General features: G+C 42.2%; 1 protein-coding gene across 3 annotated transcripts in view; it reads right to left on the bottom strand.

The window, feature by feature from the left end:
• Positions 1-804: 804 nt before the first annotated feature.
• Positions 805-22,803, bottom strand: part of LOC132900482 (hemicentin-2-like) — a 96,745-nt gene continuing 74,746 nt past the window's right edge. Inside the window, exons 11-13 of one of the 3 annotated variants that reach the window (XM_060942595.1) lie at positions 11,094-11,429; positions 10,703-10,951; positions 805-2,574 (exon numbers count right to left, since the gene is read on the bottom strand). In XM_060942595.1, the coding sequence (XP_060798578.1) occupies positions 2,468-2,574; positions 10,703-10,951; positions 11,094-11,429 (692 nt within the window). In that variant the 3' untranslated portion in view covers positions 805-2,467. Of the gene's footprint in view, positions 2,575-9,583; positions 9,978-10,702; positions 10,952-11,093; positions 11,430-22,803 lie in introns of those variants that run through there. The other 2 variants (XM_060942594.1, XM_060942596.1) reach the window with 2 other exon arrangements.

Genomic DNA, 22,803 nt, shown 5'->3' with positions numbered 1-22,803 from the left:
AAAGACTGAGTGTGTGTCAGTGAGTGAATGAGTGATAGAAAGAGTGAGTGAATGAGTCAGTGAGTGAACAAGTGAGTGAATGAGTGAGTGAAAGAATGTGTGAGTCAGTGAGTGAATCAGTGAGTGAATGAGTGAGTTAGTGAGTGAGTGAATGAGTGAGTTAGTGAGTGAATGAGTGAGTGAAAGAAAGTGAGTGTGTGAGTCAGTGAGTGAATTAGAGTGAATGAGTGAGTTAGTGAGTGAGTGAATGAGTGATTGAAAGAATGAGTGAGTCAGTGAGTAAGTGAATGATTGAAAGGAGTGAGTGAATGAGTGAGTGAGTAAAAGACTGAGTGTGTCAGTGAGTGAATGAGTGATTGAAAGAATGAGTGAGTGAATCAGTGAGTGAATGAGTGAGTGAAAGAATGAGTGAATAAGTGAGTGAACGAGTGAACGAGCAAGTGAAAGAATGAGTGAATGAATGAATGAGTGAGTGAGTGAGTGAGTGAGTGAGTGAGTGAAAGAATGAGTGAGTGAATGAATAAGTGAGTGAGTGAGTGAATAAATGAGTGAGTGAGTGAGTGAGTGAGTGAGTGAGGAATGAGTGAGTGAATAAGTGAGTGAATGAGTGAGTTAGACCACAGATTAACAAAAGACAGACTATTTTACCTCCTTTATTGGAGTGAAGTTTAATTTTTTTGTTTATTCTTGCACTAACTGGACTTGAATTTTTCAAAACAAATGAGTGTGCTACATTTGAATTAGTTCTATTCCACAATAGAAATAAACAATAATTAAATACTACAGAGGTTCTTAAAAACATAAACGCTATTTGATTTCTCAGAATATTTAAAATGAAATTAAGTAACTTTTTTGCTAATTCTAAAAGATTAAAAATGCAAAAAGACAAAAATTGTGTCATTTGCATTGTGACCATGTTAATACTTTGATGCAACATGTTTTAACCTACAATGAACAGATAAAATCATCAACCATAAAATAAAATATGTAAAAAAAAAATTTTAAAAATAAAAGAATCAAGTACCTTTCAGAAGTGTTAGCATCTTTCACATCATAAGTGTGTTTCACATCTTAAAGCGTGTTTCGCTGCGATTTGGAAAACTTCAATATCAAAAATTGCCAAGAAAAAAATACATGCAGCAGTCCTGGGGTCGGGATACAGGATGACTGATGTGATTTTTACAAGGAAAAAAATGAACAAAACAGCAACAAGGTAGGTATGTCTAATAAACTGGCCAATACTTGTAAACACACTTGTACCAGCAACATACACCACAATGTCAATATGTTTTCTGTGCTCGAAATTCCCAAATTATATCTGCTAAGCGACAGTCGTTATAGCGGTGCAGTGCATAGCAGCAGCTACAGTCAGACAATAAACGTACACTAATATAAAGTGACCTGTGTGGCGGTGTACTTGATTAAAAAGTACATTATTTTCCAATCACATTAATTTTTGGCAAGATTTGGATTAAATAAAGTGAATGGAAAAGATCTGTAGTTGAATAGAAGATTACTTTAGTTCTTAATACTTCAATAAGAAAAAAATATATAAAAGAATTACAGTATGTTAAATGCAGTGGAAGAGTTTCATTAAACGAGGTGCTGTGAACAGGCTCAGCAGTGCAGACCTAAGTGGAGGTGACTCACTTACTGAGTCCATTTCGCCCGAGCATGGTTATTTAAAAGAAACAAATGTATAAAGAAACACAGGATAAATTACAATCTTATCTGACTGTGACAGAACAAAAGTGGCTGAATCACTGACCATTGACTTCCAAGAGTCAGAGTGAGCCAAGTAATGGCCGTGATTCAGGACTGAACGGACTTCATAACATTTACAGTTAACTCTTAAGTTATGGACACAAGTCACAGAAGCTTGAAATTGAGATTAAGTGAGAAAGCTTGAGTAAAATTGACTTCTTACACACTTACGGCAACTTTGGTTAAACAAGCCTGAAACCAGACAAAGCACATCTTAAAGTAATAATACACATCTAATAAATAATGACTTTAATACAAGATAAATAAATTTGAGTATTAAAAAATAATAAACAAAAAACAAAAACAGGACGTTGAACCCAAATGCTGCCATTTACAAGACCGCCTGAGGCACATTCACAGTAAAAACATGGAGACATAGATCTACCTCCCCATACACTCTTTTGGTTCCTTAAGGGTTCCTTAAGGGTTCTATGAATGATTATCGGCTCTTCTCGAAGCTTTTTCCAAAGGTTTTTCTCAGAGGATCAAACCAAAAAGCCTTTAGGGTGCAAGATGGATCTTCTTCCACTACGAGTAGCTTTTCCATCCCTAACAACGGTGCTTATTCATTCGATGAACCCACCAGTGTTGAATCAAACGTAACTTATCCTTGAAGGATTGTCTCTGAAGTGGTAAATTCAGGTGACCTTCCTGTGTACGTAAACGCTCACATTTTTTTTTTTTGTAAAACATTCCTGAAGACTCATTTATTGATAGTCCTCTTTTTGACCAATAGATAACCAATGATCATCACCACAGCCAGTCCGGCAAAGGGTCCAACAATCGCCCAAAAAGTGGTACAGTTTCTGCCTGTCAGAGAAAAGTCACATTAATGATTATCGTTTTCATGAAATACCAAACCAACTTTATTGATGAATTCTGGGTCAGAAGCTATATTTTGTTAATGATGGATGGTAAAGTTGCTCTAAAGGTAGCTTATACAAGCTATTAGATAGAAAGTTGTGGTCAGAAGTTTACAAACATTGACATGAATGTCATCATGGACATGAATATCATGGCAATACTGGGCTTCCTGTGATTTATTTGAACTGTTCTTTTTCTGGAGCAGACATTTTTAATAATAAAAAAGAATTTTGTGCACAACTTTTAATTTATTTTGGGTTTTCTGAAATCATCACAGGGTCGAAATTATATATACAGGGTCAAAAATACCCATATACCCAAATAGATTATTAATTCAGTGGTGCTGAAATTTCCAAAATGTTTTTAACTTGCCAAGGCCAAGACCTCTTAACTTCGTGTTAGTGATTATAATTGACGACAGCTGATACCTTCTCTGTGCACAACATAAAAACGATTTGTTTGACAGCACTCACTGGATTAACCAACGCACAGTGCAATGAGAAAGTTTGATTCACGCCTTTGTCACTTCCCATTTGGATTACTGCAACAGCATTCTCTTTGGATCCACCTCCAAAGCCCTAAATAAACTCCAATATGTCCAAAACTCTGCTGCTCGACTTCTCACTCAAACCCGCTCTCACAACCACATCACCCCTGTCCTCCAGAAACTTCACTGGCTCCCCATCCCTTACCACATCAGATATAAACTTCTCCTCACCTTCAAATCTCTCCATAACCTCGCCCCCTCCTACCTGACTGACCTGCTCCACCCGTACACCCCTTCCTGCAGCCTCCGATCATCAGATGCCAACCTTCTTTCCACCCCTTTCAGGTTCAAGCACAGGACCTGGTGGGATAGAGCCATCTCAGTTGTTGCCCCCACACTCTGGAATTCACTCCCCAAATCCCTCCGTGACTGCACTGACCTTACCACATTCAAATTATTGCTCAAGACTCACCTTTTTAAATCCGCCTTTAATGTTTGATTGTGTTTTGCCTTCTTCATTTTGTTATTGCTTTTTATTCTTCTTTGTATGTTTTTATTGATGTTTTTCTTTATTCTGTATGATTTTACTGTTATATAGACGTGCCCCTTGTAAAGTGTCTTTGAGCATTGTTAAAAGCGCTCTATAAATAAAATGCATTATCCATCCATTACCTGTAGCCACTTATCCTGTTCTACAGGGTCGCAGACAAGCTGGAGCCCATCCCAGCTGACTATGGGCAAGAGGCAGGGTACACCCTGGACAAGTTGCCAGGTCATCGCAGGGCTGACACAAAGAGACAAACAACCATTCACACTCACACCTACGGTCAATTTAGAGCCACCAATTAACCTAACCTGCATGTCTTTGGACTGTGAGGGAAACCAGAGCACCCGGAGGAAACCCACGCAGACACATGGAGAACATGCAAACTCCACACAGAAAGGCCCTTGCCGGCCACTGGGCTCGAACCCAGAACCTTCTTGCTGTGAGGCAACAGTGTTAACCACTACACCACCGTGCCGCCCCAAAATGTATTAATAATAATAATAATAATAATAATAAAGTCCAAGGAGCTCTGTGCAGATCTGAGAAAGAGGATTATAGATTTACACAGGAAAGAAGCTCCAAAATTGACACCTTCAAGCTCGACTAAAGTTTGCAGCTGACCACATGGACAAAGAAAAAGCCCTCTGGAGAAAAGCTTTATGGTCATTTGAGACAAAGATTGAGTTATTTGGTCACGATGACCAAAGATACAAAGGAACATTGTACCAACTGTATCAACCATTCAGCATGGTGGTGGTAGCAGCGCCATCCTCTGAGGCTGTTTTGCTGTCAGTGGAACTGGTGCATTGCACAAAGTGGATGGAATAATAAAGAAGCTGGACTATGCCAAAATTCTTCAGCATAACCTCAAACCATCAGAAACTTGGACAAAACTGGGTGTTCCAACAGAACAATGACCCCAAATACACATCAAAGCTGGTTGTGTAATCGATAAAGCAGGCCAACATTAAGCTTAAAACAAGCCCTGACCTCAACCCTATTGAAAATATGTGGACTGTGATTAAAAGTCAAGTCCATGCCAGGAAGCACACACATTTAATTGAACTCTACAAATTCTGCCAAGAAGAGCTGTCAAATATCCAACCAGAATTCTGCCAGAAGCTCACTGATGGCTACCAAAAGCATCTGGTGAAGGTAAAACTTGCTAAGGGACATTTTACCAAATATTAGGTATGCTGTATGTATAATTTAGACCCTGTGTTGATTTTAGAAAACCCAAAAATAAATTAAAACTTGTGCACCACATGCTTTTTTTTAATTATTAAAAATGTATGTTGTAAAATCATTCTGCCACAGAAAAACAACAGCTCAAAGAACTCACTGAAAGCCCAATATCACCATGACGTTCATGTCCGTATCTGTAACCTTCTGACTGCAACTGTACAAATTCTCTGTGTTCTGATATCTGTTAAAATACAAGCTATACAAAGCGAAATGGCTTAAAATAAACTTGGACATTGAAAGCAGAGCTTCACCACAAGCTAAACAAGGTATGAGTCAGACTACGTGGGTGATGGATCTTGGATAATTTATAACGCATAAACTGCAGCACCAGATGAAGCTGTTAAACCTGTAAAACCTTGACACATTATATGATTTACTCCTTATAACCCAGCACTGCTGAATACTTGATTCTGATGGGTCAATAGATGTTGATTAATTTCCTACAACAGCAGCTTGGACAGTAGTTCCATCTGCAAGGTTATGTTAATATGTTACTAGATTTTTCTAATAGGTTATTGTTTCTATAGTAACAACATACAGAGGGAGATGTACACTTTCTGGTTTGTTGGGAACATGAAAGCTGTATTTTTTTTGTCAAGAGAGAAAGAAAAAAGAGAGGCTGGTGAGAGAATTAGTATTTTTAGCTGTTAAACTATATAATTGTTTTGCAGACATTCTCCAGTAAACGTGATTATAAATGGATAAAAAATATGATGAGTATTCTTTACTTTTAAAAATCATAAACATTGAAGTTTGAGAGGAATAAAATAATTTGGAATGTAGAGTTCTGTGAAAATAATCACCTTTGGAATGGTTAACATTACCTAACACTGCTTATTATTAATTATTTTCCTATAACAGCATGCCCAGTCTTGTTTTATTCTTCACTTAAACACTCAGGACCTGTCAGCAGATCCAGTCTTGCATTCTCTTCATGACTACATACTGTACCTTTGTCTTATGTTTTACTGTAATGATGAATTAATTCATAGTAGGTATTTATGGGGTGCCGAATGTAAAAATGCGGTTACAGCTTTATAGCTGACATAACCACTCGCTCAATCTCTCCTATTGGGAGCGAACTGGCCATGTTTGTGTCGCTTCCCCTCGTCTCACCTACTGCTCCACAATTAGTGGTGTGGGCGGGGCCATGTAAGCTGAGGCTATGGCAAGGGTCTTGGACCAGAACACTGATGCAGATTATTTGCATATTTACTAAATATTTAGCTTTACACTTGGCAACCAATTTAGATTTAGATTTAACATTTTGATTTAACATTTAGATTTAAATTTAATGTTTAGATTTAACAATTATGTTTAGATTTAACATTTAGATTTAGATTTTACATTTAACATTTGAACTTAGATTCAACATTTAACATTTACAGTGGGGCAAAAAAGTATTTAGTCAGCCACCAATTGTGCAAGTTCTCCCACTTAAAAAGATGAGAGAGGCCTGTAATTTTCATCATAGGTACGGTACACTTCAACTATGAGAGACAGAATAGGGGAAAGAATCCAGGAAATCACATTGTAGGATTTTTAATGAATTAATTGGTAAATTCCTTGGTAAAATAAGTATTTGGTCACCTACAAACAAGCAAGATTTCTGGCTCTCACAGACCTGTAACAACTTCTTTAAGAGGCTCCTCTGTCCTCCACTCGCTACCTGTATTAATGGCACCTGTTTGAACTCATTATCAGTATAAAAGACACCTGTCCACAACCTCAAACAGTCACACTCCAAACTCCACTATGGCCAAGACCAAAGAGCTGTCAAAGGACACCAAAAACAAAATTGTAGACCTGCACCAGGCTGGGAAGACTGAATCTGCAATAGGTAAGCAGCTTGGTGTGAAGAAATCAACTGTGGGAGCAATTATTAGAAAATGGAAGACATACAAGACCACTAATAATCTCCCTCGATCTGGGGCTCCACGCAAGATCTCACCCCGTGGGGTCAAAATGATCACAAGAATGGTGAGCAAAAATCCCAGAACCACACGGGGGGACCTAGTGAATGACCTGCAGAGAGCTGGGACCAAAGTAACAAAGGCTACCATCAGTAACACACTACGCTGCCAGGGACTCAAATCCTGCAGTGCTAGACATGTCCCCCTGCTTAAGCCAGTACATGTCCAGGCCCGTCTGAAGTTTGCTAGAGAGCATTTGGATGATCCAGAAGAGGATTGGGAGAATGTCATGTGGTCAGATGAAACCAAAATAGAACTTTTTGGTAAAAACTCAACTTGTCGTGTTTGGAGGAGAAAGAATGCTGAGTTGCATCCAAAGAACACCATACCTACCGTGAAGCATGGGGGTGGAAACATCATGCTTTGGGGCTGTTTTTCTGCAAAGGGACCAGGACGACTGATCCGTGTAAAGGAAAGAATGAATGGGGTCATGTATCGTAAGATTTTGAGTGAAAACCTCCTTCCATCAGCAAGGGCATTGAAGATAAAACGTGGCTGGGTCTTTCAGCATGACTATGATCCCAAACACACTGCCCGGGCAACGAAGGAGTGGCTTCGTAAGAAGCATTTCAAGGTCCTGGAGTGGCCTAGCCAGTCTCCAGATCTCAACCCCATAGAAAATCTTTGGAGGTAGTTGAAAGTCCATGTTGCCCAGCGACAGCCCCAAAACATCACTGCTCTAGAGGAGATCTGCATGGAGGAATGGGCCAAAATACCAGCAACAGTGTGTGAAAACCTTGTGAAGACTTACAGAAAACGTTTGACCTCTGTCATTGCCAACAAAGGGTATATAACAAAGTATTGAGATGAACTTTTGTTATTGACCAAATACTTATTTTCCACCATAATTTGCAAATAAATTCTTTAAATATCAGACAATGTGATTTTCTGGATCTTTTTTCTCATTCTGTCTCTCATAGTTGAAGTGTACCTATGATGAAAATTACAGGCCTCTCTCATCTTTTTAAGTGGGAGAACTTGCACAATTGGTGACTGACTAAATACTTTTTTGCCCCACTGTAGATTTAGATTTAACATTTACATTTAGATTTAATATTTAGATTTAGATGTAAAATTTGAATTTAGATTTAAAGGAACAGTCCACCGTACTTCCATAATGAAATATGCTCTTATCTGAATTGAGACGAGCTGCTCCGTACCTCTCCGAGCTTTGCACGACCTCCCAGTCAGTCAGACGCAGACGCGCTGTCACTCCTGTTAGCAATGTAGCTAGGCTCAGTATGGGCAATGGTATTTTTTGGGGCTGTAGTTAGATGCGACCAAACTCTTCCGCGTTTTTCCTGTTTACATAGGTTTATATGACCAGTGATATGAAACAAGTTCAGTTACACAAATTGAAATGTAGCGATTTTCTATGCTATGGAAAGTCCGTACTATAATGACAGGCGTACTAACACCTTCTGCGCGCTTCGGCAGCGCATTGATATCTGAGCTCCGTATCAATGCGCTGCCGAAGCGCGCAGAAGGTGTTAGTACGCCTGTCATTATAGTACGGACTTTCCATAGCATAGAAAATCGCTACATTTCAATTTGTGTAACTGAACTTGTTTCATATCACTGGTCATATAAACCTATGTAAACAGGAAAAACGCGGAAGAGTTTGGTCGCATCTAACTACAGCCCCCAAAAATACCATTGGCCATACTGAGCCTAGGTACATTGCTAACAGGAGTGACAGCGCGTCTGACTACGTCTGACTGACTGGGAGGTCGCGCAAAGCTCGGAGAGGTACGGATCAGCTCGTCTCAATTCAGATAAGAGCATATTTCATTATGGAAGTATGGTGGACTGTTCCTTTAACATTTAGATTTAATTTTTAGATTTAGATTTAAAATTTGAATTCATATTTCAAGTTTAGGGGCAGCACGGTGGTGTAGTGGTTAGTGCTGTCGCCTCACAGCAAGAAGGTCCAGGTTCGAGCCCCGTGGCCAGTGAGGGCCTTTCTGTGTGGAGTTTGCATGTTCTCCCTGTGTCCGCGTGGGTTTCCTCCGGGTGCTCCAGTTTCCCCCACAGTCCAAAGACATGCAGGTTTGGCTAACTGGTGACTCTAAATTGACCGTAGGTGTGAATGTGAGTGTGAATGGTTGTCTATGTGTCAGCCCTATGATGACCTGGCGACTTGTCCAGGGTGTACCCCGCCTTTCGCCCGTAGTCAGCTGGGATAGGCTCCAGCTTGCCTGCGACCCTGTAGAATAGGATAAAGCGGCTAGAGATAATGAGATGAGATTTAGATTTAACATTTGCATTTAGATTTTAGATTTAGATTTAAAATTTGAATTTAGATTTAACATTTCGATTTAACATTTGAATTTAGATTTAATACTTAGATTTAGAGGGCGGCATGGTGGTGTAGTGGTTAGCGCTGTCGCCTCACAGCAAGAAGGTCCAGGTTCGAGCCCCGTGGCCGGCGAGGGCCTTTCTGTGCGGAGTTTGCATGTTCTCCCTGTGTCCGCGTGGGTTTCCTCCGGGTGCTCCGGTTTCCCCCAAAGACATGCAGGTTAGGTTAACTGGTGACTCTAAATTGACCGTAGGTGTGAATGTGAGTGTGAATGGTTGTCTGTGTCTATGTGTCAGCCCTGTGATGACCTGGCGACTTGTCCAGGGTGTACCCCGCCTTTCGCCCGTAGTCAGCTGGGATAGGCTCCAGCTTGCCTGCGACCCTGTAGAACAGGATAAAGCGGCTAGAGATAATGAGATGAGATGAGACTTAGATTTTAGATTTAACATTTGAATTTAGGGGTCATGCCTGGAGGATGCTCTGGACTCTTGCAGTGGTGCTTTTGTGGCTGGGGACTGCAATTGACTTGCTGACTTTAGGACTGCAGTTGACTTGCTGACTTTGGGACTACGGTTGTCATGAATGGTTTTGCGCTAGGGTTTCCGTCGGTGGGGGGTTTATAGCATCAACGAAGCTGAATTTGTTAGGACTGTTAATGTTATAGTCATGTTGTCTGTTGTTGCCCGGATGGGGATGAGTTCCCTTTTGAGTCTGGTTCCTCTCGTGGTTTCTTCCTCATGTCATCTGAGGGAGTTTTTCCTTGCCACCGTCGCCACAGGCTTGCCCGTTGGGGATAGACTAGGGACAAAATTAGCTCATATTTTAAGTCATTCAAATTCTGTAAAGCTGCTTTGCAACAATGTTTATTGTTAAAAGCACTATACAAATAAACTTGACTTGACTTGACTTAACATTTAGATTTAGATTTAACATTTAGATTTAGACTTAATATTTAGATGTAGATTTAAAATTTAGATTTAATATTTAGATTTAAAATTTAGATTTAACATTTTAATTTAGATTTAATATTTAGATTTAATATTTGAATTTAGATTTAACATTGAGTTAACATTTGAATTTAGATTTAATATTTATATTTATATTTATATTTAAAATTTGAATTTAGATTTAACATTCAGATTTAGATTTAATATTTAGATTTTGAGTCAACATTTAGATTTAGATTTATTCTTTATGTATACACATTTTTAACAATGATAATTTGTTTTACATGAATTTCTCTCTTAAAAGAAAAATGAGCGAAATGTGAGGAAAGTGAGCTAAATATCCAAAATATGTCAGCTATAAAATTGTAACTGAATTTTTACATCCAGTGCCCCATAGTCATTGAATTGTATGCTTTGAGATCAACAACTGAGTAATAACTTGTGGATTAATATTTTTCTTGACTTTTGACCTTTATTGTTTCTCTCTACACTTTTTATGGAAAAGATTTTTTTTTTTTAGAAAAACTGTAGTAAAAGAGAAACCTGAATCAGCACAGTATGACATTTTCCACCCACCTCTCGGTTTAGCTTGAACAATGAACAGTTTGCTGACGCTTCCAATTCCATTTGATGCCGTGCAAGTGTAGTTCCCTGAGCCCAGAGATGATAAGTAGAGGACTGGATGGCCAATATTAAACTCCTTCCCCAGATTTGTTGAGTGCCATGTATACCTCGGAGGAGGATTTGCCGTCACTGTGCAGTTCAGTGCGGTGTATTCACTTGTCTCATTGAAGCTCTCTACTACACTGGTGACCTGTGGACTGTCTGAGGAAAGCAGAGATGTACTTCACAATTCCAGAAACAAAACATTTTATATTCCAGAGGAATTAAAAAAAAATGAATTGAAGCTGCTGTAAATTATTGTGTGACAATTGCTGAGTTGTTAAAAGCTTAAGCAAAGACGTACAATGTACAGTAAGGCCAAGAACCTGTGATGCCACTTTGGAAGAAGCTTGAGTTCCAGCTCTCGTCCTGCTCAGTTCCAGCTCCGCCTCACACCTGTAGCGAACTCCATCATCAGCTCTGCTCAGGGACATGTGGAATCTTGTTGACTGATTCACTGGAGTCTTGGTGGAGTCAGAAAATGAGGTTTTTGCCACCAGATGTTGTCCTTTGTACCAGTTCACAGTGAGGAGGTGAACAGGAGCGACATTGTGAACGTGACACTGGAGTTCATACTGTTTGCCTTCAATCATCGGCCCTGTGTGACCCACAGTGCTGATGGACACCCAATCTGGAAGATCTGTCGAGCGAGAAAAACCTTCATGTTAAAAAGTCTCCTGTCAGAACAATGAAGAAAATATAATTTATTTATTAGAATGTGCTGTATTGAACCCTGATGCCTGTATGGATGTCATAAAACTGTGCACAAGTTCCTATTAAAACTAAAGTTATAAATTTCATGGGCAGCCCACATCAAGTGCAGAAAATTCCTACCTTTCAAAGTACAATCTGGACCAGTCTAATGAAAGTTCTAACCTGGCCAGAAGATGAATTTAGAGTCCATGATCTAAATGAAAAGCATCTTGTGGACTGTAATTGAATGGAAAGACTTTAAAAAGAGCTATTCTTTCTCTCTTATATGACTGGAAGACAAAATAGAAAAACGAGACGGTCAGTGACGGTGTAGCTCACTCCGGCCATGTCTAGTCCAGAAGGAATGATCTAAAGTGGGCCACCTTGTGCAATAAATGTTGCAAGCTATATACACTATATACAAGCTATATATAGAAGCTATATACACCCTAGGAATACCAACCTATTTGCCAGAAAGAATCCAAAACGGCGAGGAACTGACCGAGAAGAAGCGATTTTGAAGTTGTTGAAGTGCTCATTAAGGCTTAATTAGTCCATAACTTCATTAATAATTGTCATTGAGCAAATCTGGGTAGAAGTTATATGCACCCTAGGTACCCCTACCTTCATGAGAGAAAGAATAAAAATCAGTGAAGAATTGAGAGAGAAGAAGCAATTTGTGTGGAAACTGCTCATTAGGGATTGATTAATTATTCCATATCTTCATTATTAATTGCAATTATGCAAATTTGGGTAGAAGCTATATGCATCCCAGGCAGACCTACTTTCCTGCCAAAAAGAATAAAAATCAGTGAAGAATTGAGATAGAAGAAGTAATTTTCGTGAAATGTGAAGGACGCCGGTGTTAGGACTTGGGACTGTCTTGGCCTCTAGAGGCCACTGTTATTTCTTTGTCTTGTTATGTTTGTTTTGGCCTCTAGAGGCTGCTATTATTTCTGTGTTTTGTGTTTGTTTTGACAGCCCTTGTTTTCATGTGCCTTTTGCCCCACCTGTTCTTTATTTTCTTCCCCGCCTAGTTTCTTAATTACCCTGTGTATATATACTTCCTCAGTTTGGTCCCTAGTCACGGAGTCTTTGTGCTGTTCATGGCTAGTAACCTCTGTTCCGTGTACCTTGCCTATGTCCTTGTGTTTTTTGGCATTTTGCTTTCTTGTGAACTTTTGGACTTTTTACTTTGCCATTTTTGGATCTTCTGAGCGTTTGGATTTTTGCCTTTTCTTTTCTGATTTTTGGATTTTGGACTTTGAACTTTTGGATGTTTTATTTTTCCCGTGTATCTTCTGAGCGTTTGGATTTTACTTTTGTTATTTTTTGCTTTGGATTTTCTGAACTTCTGAGCGTTGTCAATAAACTGTTTTTGTATTCTACTTTTGTCTCACTCCTCTGCACTTGAGTCATTCCCCTGGTGGCCTAGTGAGGGTTTGCTGGATTACCACACCAGCAACCCGGGTTCGATTCCCAGCAAAACCCTAACAGAAAGACTCTATCATGACCGACTCAGCAGAGGCTTCTTCAACTCTCTACCCGGCTAACCTTCAGGGAATTGTGGCTGCTTTAACACGCTTCGGAGCTACCATGGATGAACACTTGCAAGCCAACGTGAGGCCCTTGCTCGTCATGAGGTACTGCTTCAGCAAATTGGGAAAGCCCTGGCAGTTGACTCCTCTGCCCCCATCTCCTCCTCCTGATCCTGTTCCTGCTCCACCATCTGCTCCCGCTCCAGTGCCTCCTGCCATGCTGCCTCCTTCACCTCGCAAACCCTGCCTTCCTACACCACAGAGGTATGACGGCAAGCATGGTGAGTGCCGGGAGTTCCTTACCCAGTGCCAACTCACCTTTGAGCTCCAGCCTACCACCTACACTACGGATTGCTGCAAGATTGCATATGTGATAACTTTGTTAGCTGATAAGGCACGAGCTTGGGCAACAGCCATCTGGCAGAGACAGGGACCCGAGTGTTCTGATTTCAAGCTGTTTACGGAGGAGATGCTTCATGTCTTCGATCAGGCGGATATCAGTAAAGATGCAGCCAGGAAGCTCATGTCCATCTGGCAGGGAGGAAGCGTTGCAGACTACGCCATCTCGTTCCGGATGCTCACAGCAGTCAGTGGATGGAATGAGACTGCCCTGGTTTCAGCCTTCCACCATGGTCTGTCTGACCCCATCAAAGACGGTCTGGCCTCTATCGGATGCCCAAGTGACCTCGAAAAACTGATCTCACATGCCATTCATCTTGACAACAGGATTAGAGAGCATTGCCAAGTCCTGAGCTTCCCGTGCCTCAACCTGGAGTCCGTCTACCTCCTCTAGTGACTGTCCGGAGCCCATGCAAGTGGGCCGTACTCGTCTCTCCGCATCTGAGAGGGAGCGCAGAAGGAGGGACAAGTGCTGCATCTACTGTGGCAAGCCTGGCCATTTCCGAGCATCATGTCCCGAGCTCTCGGGAAAAGGACCGCCCCGTCCAGCTGAGGGAGGGTTGTGATGGGGCCTACCCTCTCTCCCAAACTTCCTGGCCAAGGAGTCTACATCCCTGTCTCCATCTCCTGGGGTGAGTCCATCCACTCTTGCCAGGCCTTGTTAGACTCCGGGGCGGCTGGAAACTTTATGGATGTCCACTTTGCCCGAAGAATCAATGTCCCTACTGCACCTCTTGAAGTCCTGCTGTTTGTGTCTGCCCTGGATGGCCAAGCTTTAGGCGACGGAAGAGTCATCCAAGTTACTTCTCCAGTCTTTCTCCAGTCTCAAGGTCACAAAGAAGAAATATCCCTGCACCTGATTCATTCACCAGAGTTCCCAGTGATTCTAGGCCTTCCTTGGCTTACCCGCCACAACCCTTGCATAGACTGGGTAACAAGCCAGGTTGTGGAATGGGGCCCTGCATGCCATGCCTCTTGTCTGCTCTCTAGCTCTCCTGTGTCTCCTGCCGAGCCTCCTGACCTCACCGAGTTATCTCAAGTTCCCACAGAGTACTGGGATCTGAAAGAAGTTTTCAGCAAGAGTAGGGCCGCCGTTCTTCCTCTGCACCATGCCTACGAGTGTGCCATCGACTTGCTCCCTGGGGCGACCCCTCCTCGGGGCAGACTGTTTTCCCTCTTTCAGCCAGAATGCAAGGCCATGGAGGAATACATCAAGGATGCCCTGGCCTCTAGGTTCGACCCTCCACCTCACCGGCTGGTGCCGGCTTCTTTGTCGGCAAGAAGGATGGGGGGCTCTGACCGTGTATTGACTACAGGGGCCTGAACAAGATCACTGTGCGCAACCGCTATCCCCTTCCGCTGATGTCCACAGCGTTCGACCTGCTCCAAGGCGCTACTGTCTTCACCAAGTTGGATTTACGGAATGCATACCACCTCATCTGCATCCGACAGGGAGATGAGTGGAAGACTGCCTTTAACACCCCGTCAGGGCACTATGAGTACCAAGTGATGCCCTTCGGACTCAGCAATGCACCAGCAGTTTTTCAGGCCCTTATCAACGACATCTTGAGGAATATGATCAACCAATACATTTTTGTCTACCTTGACGACATTCTGATATTTTCCAAGACCTTGCAGGAGCACCGCCACCACGTCCGCCAGGTTCTCCAGAGGCTGCTACAGAACAATCTGTTTGCTAAGGCCCAGAAATGTGAGTTTCATGTCCCCGAGGTTTCCTTTCTGGGTTTTATTGTACGGATGGGACAACTCCAGATGGATCCAGCCAAGACCCTGGCCATCCGGGACTGGCCCACTCCTAAGTCCGTTAAAGAAGTTCAGCGGTTCTTAGGATTTGCTAGCTTCTACCGCAAGTTTGTCAGGAACTTCAGTTCTGTAGCAGTGCCCATATCGGACCTCACCAAAGGGACAGGTGGATCTTATGTCTGGTCTCCTCAGGCGGAAAAGGCATTCAAGGATCTCAAGCACCGCTTCTGCATGGCACCCATTCTGGTCCTCCCGGACACATCGCAACCCTTCATCGTCAAGGTGGACGCATCGGACACTGGCGTCGGCGCGGTCCTCTCTCAACGCCCGGATGGAAGGTTGCACCCCTGCGCATACTTCTCCCACCGCCTGAGTCCTGTGGAGTCCTGGTATGATGTGGGGGATCAAGAACTGCTCGCGGTTAAACTGGCCCTTGAGGAGTGGAGGCACTGGCTGGAGGGAGCGCAACATCCATTCCTGGTTTGGACGGACCACAAGAACCTGGAGTACCTCCAGCAAGCCAAGAGACTGAATCCACGACAGGCTAGGTGGGCCTTGTTTTTCAGTCGATTCAACTTCACTCTATCGTACCGCCCCGGCTCCAAGAACACCAAACCTGACGCGCTTTCCAGGCTGTTCTCTTCCACCAACAGGGAGAGTGAAGTTGGGCCTATTATCCCTGTGTCCCGGATTGTGGCCCCTGTCCGCTGGGGTGTTGAGGAGGCCGTCCGACAAGCTCAACACCAGGACCCCGGTCCTGGGACGGGGCCACCGGGCCTCTTGTACGTCCCACATCAAGCCCGGGCCAAGGTTCTCCAGTGGGGTCACTCGTCTCCTCTCACCGCCCACCCGGGAGCTCGGAGGACCCTGGACTTCTTGAAAAGACGCTTCTGGTGGCCAAGCATGGAGAAGGAAGTGAGGTCATTCGTCCTGTCCTGTGATGTGTGCACCAGAAGCAAGAAGCCACGACAGCATCCCCAGGGCCTCCTGCATCCTCTGCCTATTCCCCGGCGTCCCTGGTCCCATGTGGCGGTCGACTTCATCACGGGCCTTCCAGACTCACAAGGTAACACTGTCATCTTGGTCATAGTCGACAGATTCTCTAAGGCCTGCCGCTTCATACCACTGTGCAAGCTCCCTTCTGCCCTTGAAACAGCTAAACTAATATTTACTCATGTCTTCCAAGTCTTTGGGCTCCCACAGGACATCATCTCAGACCGGGGGCCCCAGTTCTCCTCCTGAGTGTGGCGGGGGTTCTGCAAGCTCATCGGGGCCACTGCCAGCCTCTCCTCTGGGTTCCACCCCCAGTCCAATGGCCAGACTGAGAGGCTCAACCAGGACCTGGAAACCACACTGCGAGGCCTGGTGATGGATAACCCAACATCATGGAGCACCTGGCTGCCATGGGCGGAGTACGCCCACAACATCCTGCAGTCATCGGCCACCAGGTTTTTGCTGTTTCAGTGCCAATTTGGGTTCCAGCCACCTCTGTTTCCGGAACAGGAGGAGGACGCTGGGGTGCCCTCGGTCAACCAGTACGTGAGACGGTGTTGCAAGACCTGGAACAAGGTTAGGAGGACCCTCATCCAGACTTCCAGGGCCAACCAGACTCAGGCCAACCACCATAGAAGGCCTGCCCACATTTTCCGCCCTGGGCAGCGGGTTTGGCTGTCTGCCAAGGACCTTCCTCTGCGTGTGGAGAACCGCAAGCTTGCCCCTCGCTATGTTGGCCCCTTCAAGGTTGTGCGCAGGGTGAACCCTGTCGCCTACCGGCTCCAGTTGCCCCGGACTCTAAGGATCAACCCCACATTCCATGTATCCCTGTTGCGGCCCGTACTGTCGTCCTCTTATGCCCCGGCCCCAAGGAATCCCCCGCCTCCCCGCATCCTCCAGGGTCAGACCGTGTTCACTGTGCGCCGCCTGCTGGACTCCCGCCAGGTCCATGGCGGGCTTCAATACCTAGTGGACTGGGAGGGCTATGGCCCTGAGGAGTGCTGTTGAGTCCCTGCTCGGGACATGTTAGATAAAGAACTTTGTCGGGACTTCCATTTGGCCCATCCTGATCGCCCTGGGAATGTCAGGAGACGCTCCTTGGGGGGGGGTGTCCTGTTAGGACTTGGGACTGTCTTGGCCTCTAGAGGCCGCTGTTATTTCTTTGTCTTGTTATGTTTGTTTTGGCCTCTAGAGGCCACTATTATTTCTGTGTTTTGTGTTTGTTTAGACAGCCCTTGTTTTCATGTGCCTTTTGCCTCACCTGTCCTTTATTTTCTGCCCCGCCTAGTTTCTTAATTACCCTATGTATATATACTTCCTCAGTTTGGTCCCTAGTCACGGAGTCTTTGTGCTGTTCATGGCTAGTAACCTCTGTTCTGTGTACCTTGCCTATGTCCTTGTGTTTTTTGGCATTTTGCTTTCTTGTGAACTTTTGGACTTTTTACTTTGCCATTTTTGGATCTTCTGAGCGTTTGGATTTTTGCCTTTTCTTTTCTGATTTTTGGATTTTGGACTTTGAACTTTTGGATGTTTTATTTTTCCCGTGTATCTTCTGAGCGTTTGGATTTTACTTTTGTTATTTTTTGCTCTGGATTTTCTGAACTTCTGAGCGTTGTCAATAAATTGTTTTTGTATTCTACTTTCATCTCACTCCTCTGCACTTGAGTCATTCCCCTGGTGGCCTAGTGGGGGTTTGCTGGATTACCACACCAGGAACCTGGGTTCAATTCCCAGCAAAACCCTAACAGGATGATGGACAACACATGATGGCATAAACTCATCACCTGTTGGCCAGATGAGCTAATAAACTCCAGGCCATAAACTCAGCTACTGACAAAATGTGATACTGTACAGTATGTAACTTTCTCTTTCCAAAAGAAAAATAGAACAACTGGGGGGGGGATGACTTATGCAAGCACAAATTTAACATTTTAATTTGTAAATAATGTACTGATTTTCCCAACACTGATGTAGAATCATGACCTATAATCCCAATTCTTTACTTTTCACTTCCAGGTTGTAACAATACAAAATGTGGAAAAGTTGTGTGTGTGGGGGGGGTAGTATTTATGCAAGTCACTGGACAAATTAGTTTTGAGTTTGGTGAGTTATCGCAATGAGCTTCTTAAACCTCAAAATCCCAACCATAATCTCAGGTCTAAAATGAGATTCCTGAAACCATTGGTGAGAATTGTTTTGACTCAGTTGCCTCATGCCTCTGGAATGTACTCTCAAGACGAGAACATCTGGATGCTAATGCAAGAAGAGGAGTTTTCACATTTAAAGCGCCCATATTGTGAAAATGGACTTTTTCCTATATTTTTAGAAAAGGTAAAATCAGTGGTTCAGAAGGGAAAAGAATTCTCCTTGTTTTAATACTCTGATCACAATCACTGATTTTATCGATGTCATGCGAGACAGGGCTGGGTGATGCGATGATACAATATTGAAGAAGAAGAAGAACTTTATTCATCACACGTACAATTGTGAAATTTCTCTCTGCATTTAACCCTTCTGAAGCACTGAACACACACGTGAGCAATGAGCACACACATACCTAGAGCAGTGGGTAGCTATGCTACAGTGCCCAGAAAGCAGTTAGGGGTTAGGCGCCTTGCTCAAGGGCACTTCAGCTCAAGCCATGTTAACCTAATTGGGGGAAACCGGAGCACCCGGAGGAAACCCATGCAGATACAGGGAGAACATAACTCCACACAGAAAGGCCCCTGTCAGCCACTGGGCTTGAACCCAGAACCTTCTTGCTGTGAGGTGACAGTGCTAACCACTACACCACCACTGATTTTATCAATGTCATGCGAGACAAGGCTGGGCGATACGATATTGAAACTGTGATAACTTATTTCATGATACACTTTTCTGTGATATAGTGGGTATTGTGATATATTTATTTACAATTTATATTTTTCATGCTTTTTTTAATTACAGATTTTCACTGTTTTCATTTTTTCACTATTTTCATCTTTAAAGTGTCTGTGAACTATTACAATTTTACAATTTTTCTCAACTTTTCAGTGTTAGTTTAATTGTAGATATAAATATAGACAAATAAAAGTATCATGAAGGCAATTTTTAAATTTTTCGTTTTACCTTTTTAGGCAACAATTCTGTATTTCTGGCAGCTTGTTATGAAACCTACAGTACCAGTCAAAAGTTTGGACACACCTTCAAATTAAATGTTTTTTCTTTATTTGTATTAGTTAAAAGACACTTATCTTAAAGTAATAAGCTGTTGTTTCTCTTTATAATAAATATGAAACATAGGGTGTTTTCACACTTGGTCCCTTTCAGCCATCTAACCGAACTCAGATCGATGACTCAGCATTTTTTGCGCATATGTGAACACTCCAACCGTACCCAGACCCCTTTAAAGCGAACCGAACTGAGACCACCTCAGGAGGTGGTCTTAGTACGGTTCGCTAAAAATCAACGGTACGGTTCGCCTAATCTGCGCATTGTGAACAAAAAGCGCACCGGGTTCACTTCGCCTTTTTCACTGTAGTTTAACCTTCTTCATTTGCCGTAGTTGGTCACGTGACTGTAGCAGGGAAACTCAACTTCCTTTTGCAACTTACCACAGCCGCTTTACAGTTCTCTGAACTTACTGACTGATGAGTCGGCCACAATAATATAACTATATTATTTATTTATTTATTTATTTATTTATATAAATATATAAATATAAACACACACACACACACATAGATAGATAGATAGATAGATAGATAGATAGATAGATAGATAGATAGATAGATAGATATCATATATATATATGTTTATATATATAATATAATAAATTTATTTTCCTTAATCCGCACTATTTTGATCAAAGAATACAGCAGGGCAAGCATGGCAGCAGACATTTTGATTCAAGAGAAAATTACCCAGAATTCTGTGCACTGGGGGTCTGAGGGCTCTAGAGGACCTGGTGTGAACAGAAAGAGGACTGAGGCCCCATCAAAGCTTAACTGGACCAGAAAGAGAACCCAGTCCTCTTTGTAATAAATTCACAGTGTGAACACAAAAAGAACTGAGTTCTTTTTCTGTTGGTCCACTTTTTGGTCCACTTAAAGAGGACTGAGTCTGGTTCCTTTAAAGGGGACCAGGTGTGAAAACACCCATATTTTGTTTTTTTTATCACTTTTTTGTTCAACACATAATTCCATATATGTTCCATATGAGGTTTACGGTTATTTAGCACAAAAGTCTTTTAGCACAAGTCTAAAGTCTTTTAGCACAACTCTAAGTTCTTTAGCACAAGACCCAAGAACACTTAATCTTTATTATGAATACTTACTGATCATGTTTAAAGATGTTTGATGGATTTTTTTAATGAAAGTTGCCAAGATTCCGATCAAAAATGAGCGATTGTATTTCCCCACTCCGCCATCTTGAAACCGCCATGTTTGATGTAGCCCATATGTTAGTCACCAATCCTCTCTCCAAATTATTTAACACAGCACATACCCTGACCCAGTACACCGCTACAGCCAACTTCCAGGTTTGTTTTGTCTTTATTAAAGTGTTAAGCTTAAAATATATCATATTTATTATTTACAATTTGCTAATTTGATAAAGAATGAAAAGTCAAGCGAAATTTAAAAGATGATAATAGTTTAAAGAAAGCTTTTTGTTTGTTCTTTATTTAAATTTTTTACAAAATAAAAAAAAGGTCTGTGATATCAAATGGACTTTTAATAATTTGAGTAAGTTTTTAGGAATAGATTCCGCTCTTAGTCGGCAAATCACATGTTGTCAAGCAGGGCAAAAGACATAATCCCCCGGTTAATCAATTCAGCAAACACATAATTATTGACAGTCAGTTGAATTTGTGACTGAAGTTATCTATGAAGGTGCCCACAATTCAAGGTTTGTTATGGCTTAACTACAAATATCCAAAGACACCAAAGAATCGGATTTTCAGTCCATGTTTCAGGGATCAACAACTGATCCTTAACATGCACAGCAGCAGAAATTCTGGCTTCCTGTCTCTAAGCAATCATAATAAACCCCTTCCTATATCAAGATGAGGATTTTTTTTCTGATTATTGTGACCATAATCCAAAGTTGTGCTAAGAGACTTTAGAACTTGTGCTAAAATACTTTAGATTTGTGCTCAAAGACTTTTGTGCTAAATGACCAGATACCCCATATTTTATTTCATCGTTTCGATGTCTTCAGTATTGTTCTACAATGTAGAAAATGGTCAAAATACAGAAAAACCTATGAATGAGTAGAGTAGGGGTGTACAAACTTTTGACTAGTACTGTCAAGACATATTGTGTATTGCAGAAATGTCTTCAAGTACAATTGCGGTCAGAAGTTTACATACACTCATCATGGGCATGGATGTCATGGTAATTTTGGTCTGTTAATGATTTCCTTGAACTGTTCTTTTTCCAGGGTGGAATGATTGTATAGCATACAGCTTTAACGACTTCAAAAAACAAGAATTGAGTGCACAAGTTTGAATTTATTTTGGATTTTCTCTAATCCACACAGGGTCAAAAATTATACATACAGGCTCAAATATATACATACATTCACTTAAATCTGTTAATAAGTGGTCCTGAAGGTTCTACAATGTCTTTTAACTTGACAAGGCCAGGGACTATTAACTTCTCGTTAGTGATCATGATTGACTACAATTGGTAGTTTCTCTTTGCCAGCATAAAAAGGATTTGTTTGACAGCACTCATTGGATTGACCAATACTCAGAACCATGGGAAAGTCCAAGGAACTCAGTGAAGATCTAAGAAGGAGAATTGTAGATTTACACAAGTTGGGAAGGTCTCTTGGAGCCATTTCTAAACAACTGCAGATTCCAAGATCATCAGTTCAAACAATTGTACATAAGTACAAGTTATTTGGATGCGTCACCACTTTGGCAAGGTCTGGAAGAAGACCCAAACTGTCACCCTCAGATGAGAGTAAATTGGTTAGGATGTTCAGGAACAACCCAGGAACCACCAAGGCTCAAGCCTGCCATGAACTGGAAACTGCTGGAATACCAGCATCACTGTCCGCAGTGAAGCAAGTTTTACATTGCCATGGACTGAGAGGGTGCCGAACAAGAAAGAAGCCCCTACTCCAAAATTGACACTTTCAAGCTCCGCTGAAATTTGCAGCTGCCCACATGGACAAGCCAAATGCCTTCTGGAGAAAAGTTTCATGGTCAGACAAGACAAAGATTGAGCTATTTGGTGACAAGAGGTATATTTGGAAGAGTAAAGGTGAGGCTTTCAAACCTAAGAACACTGTACCAACTGTCAAGCATGGTGGTGGTAGCATCATGCTCTGGGGCTGTTTTGCTGCCAGTGTTACTGGTGCATTGCACAAAGTGGATGGAATAATGAAGGAGGACTACCTCCAAATTCTTCAAGTTCACCTCAAATCAACAGCTAGACAGTTGAAACTTGGACACAATTGGGTGTTCCAACAGGACAATGATCCCAAACACACATCAAAACTGGTTTTGGAATGGATAAAGCAGGCTAACATTAAGCTTCTGGAATGGCCTTCCCAAAGCCCCGACCTCAACCCTATTAAAAATTTGTGGACTATTCTTAAAAGTCGGGTCCATGCTAGGAAACCAGCCAATTTAAATGA

The sequence above is a fragment of the Neoarius graeffei genome, chromosome 16, assembly GCF_027579695.1.
Source record: "Neoarius graeffei isolate fNeoGra1 chromosome 16, fNeoGra1.pri, whole genome shotgun sequence".
NCBI lineage: Eukaryota > Metazoa > Chordata > Actinopteri > Siluriformes > Ariidae > Neoarius > Neoarius graeffei.
Note: the sequence above shows the minus strand (reverse complement) of the source record. Positions and strands in the feature narration are given on the sequence as shown.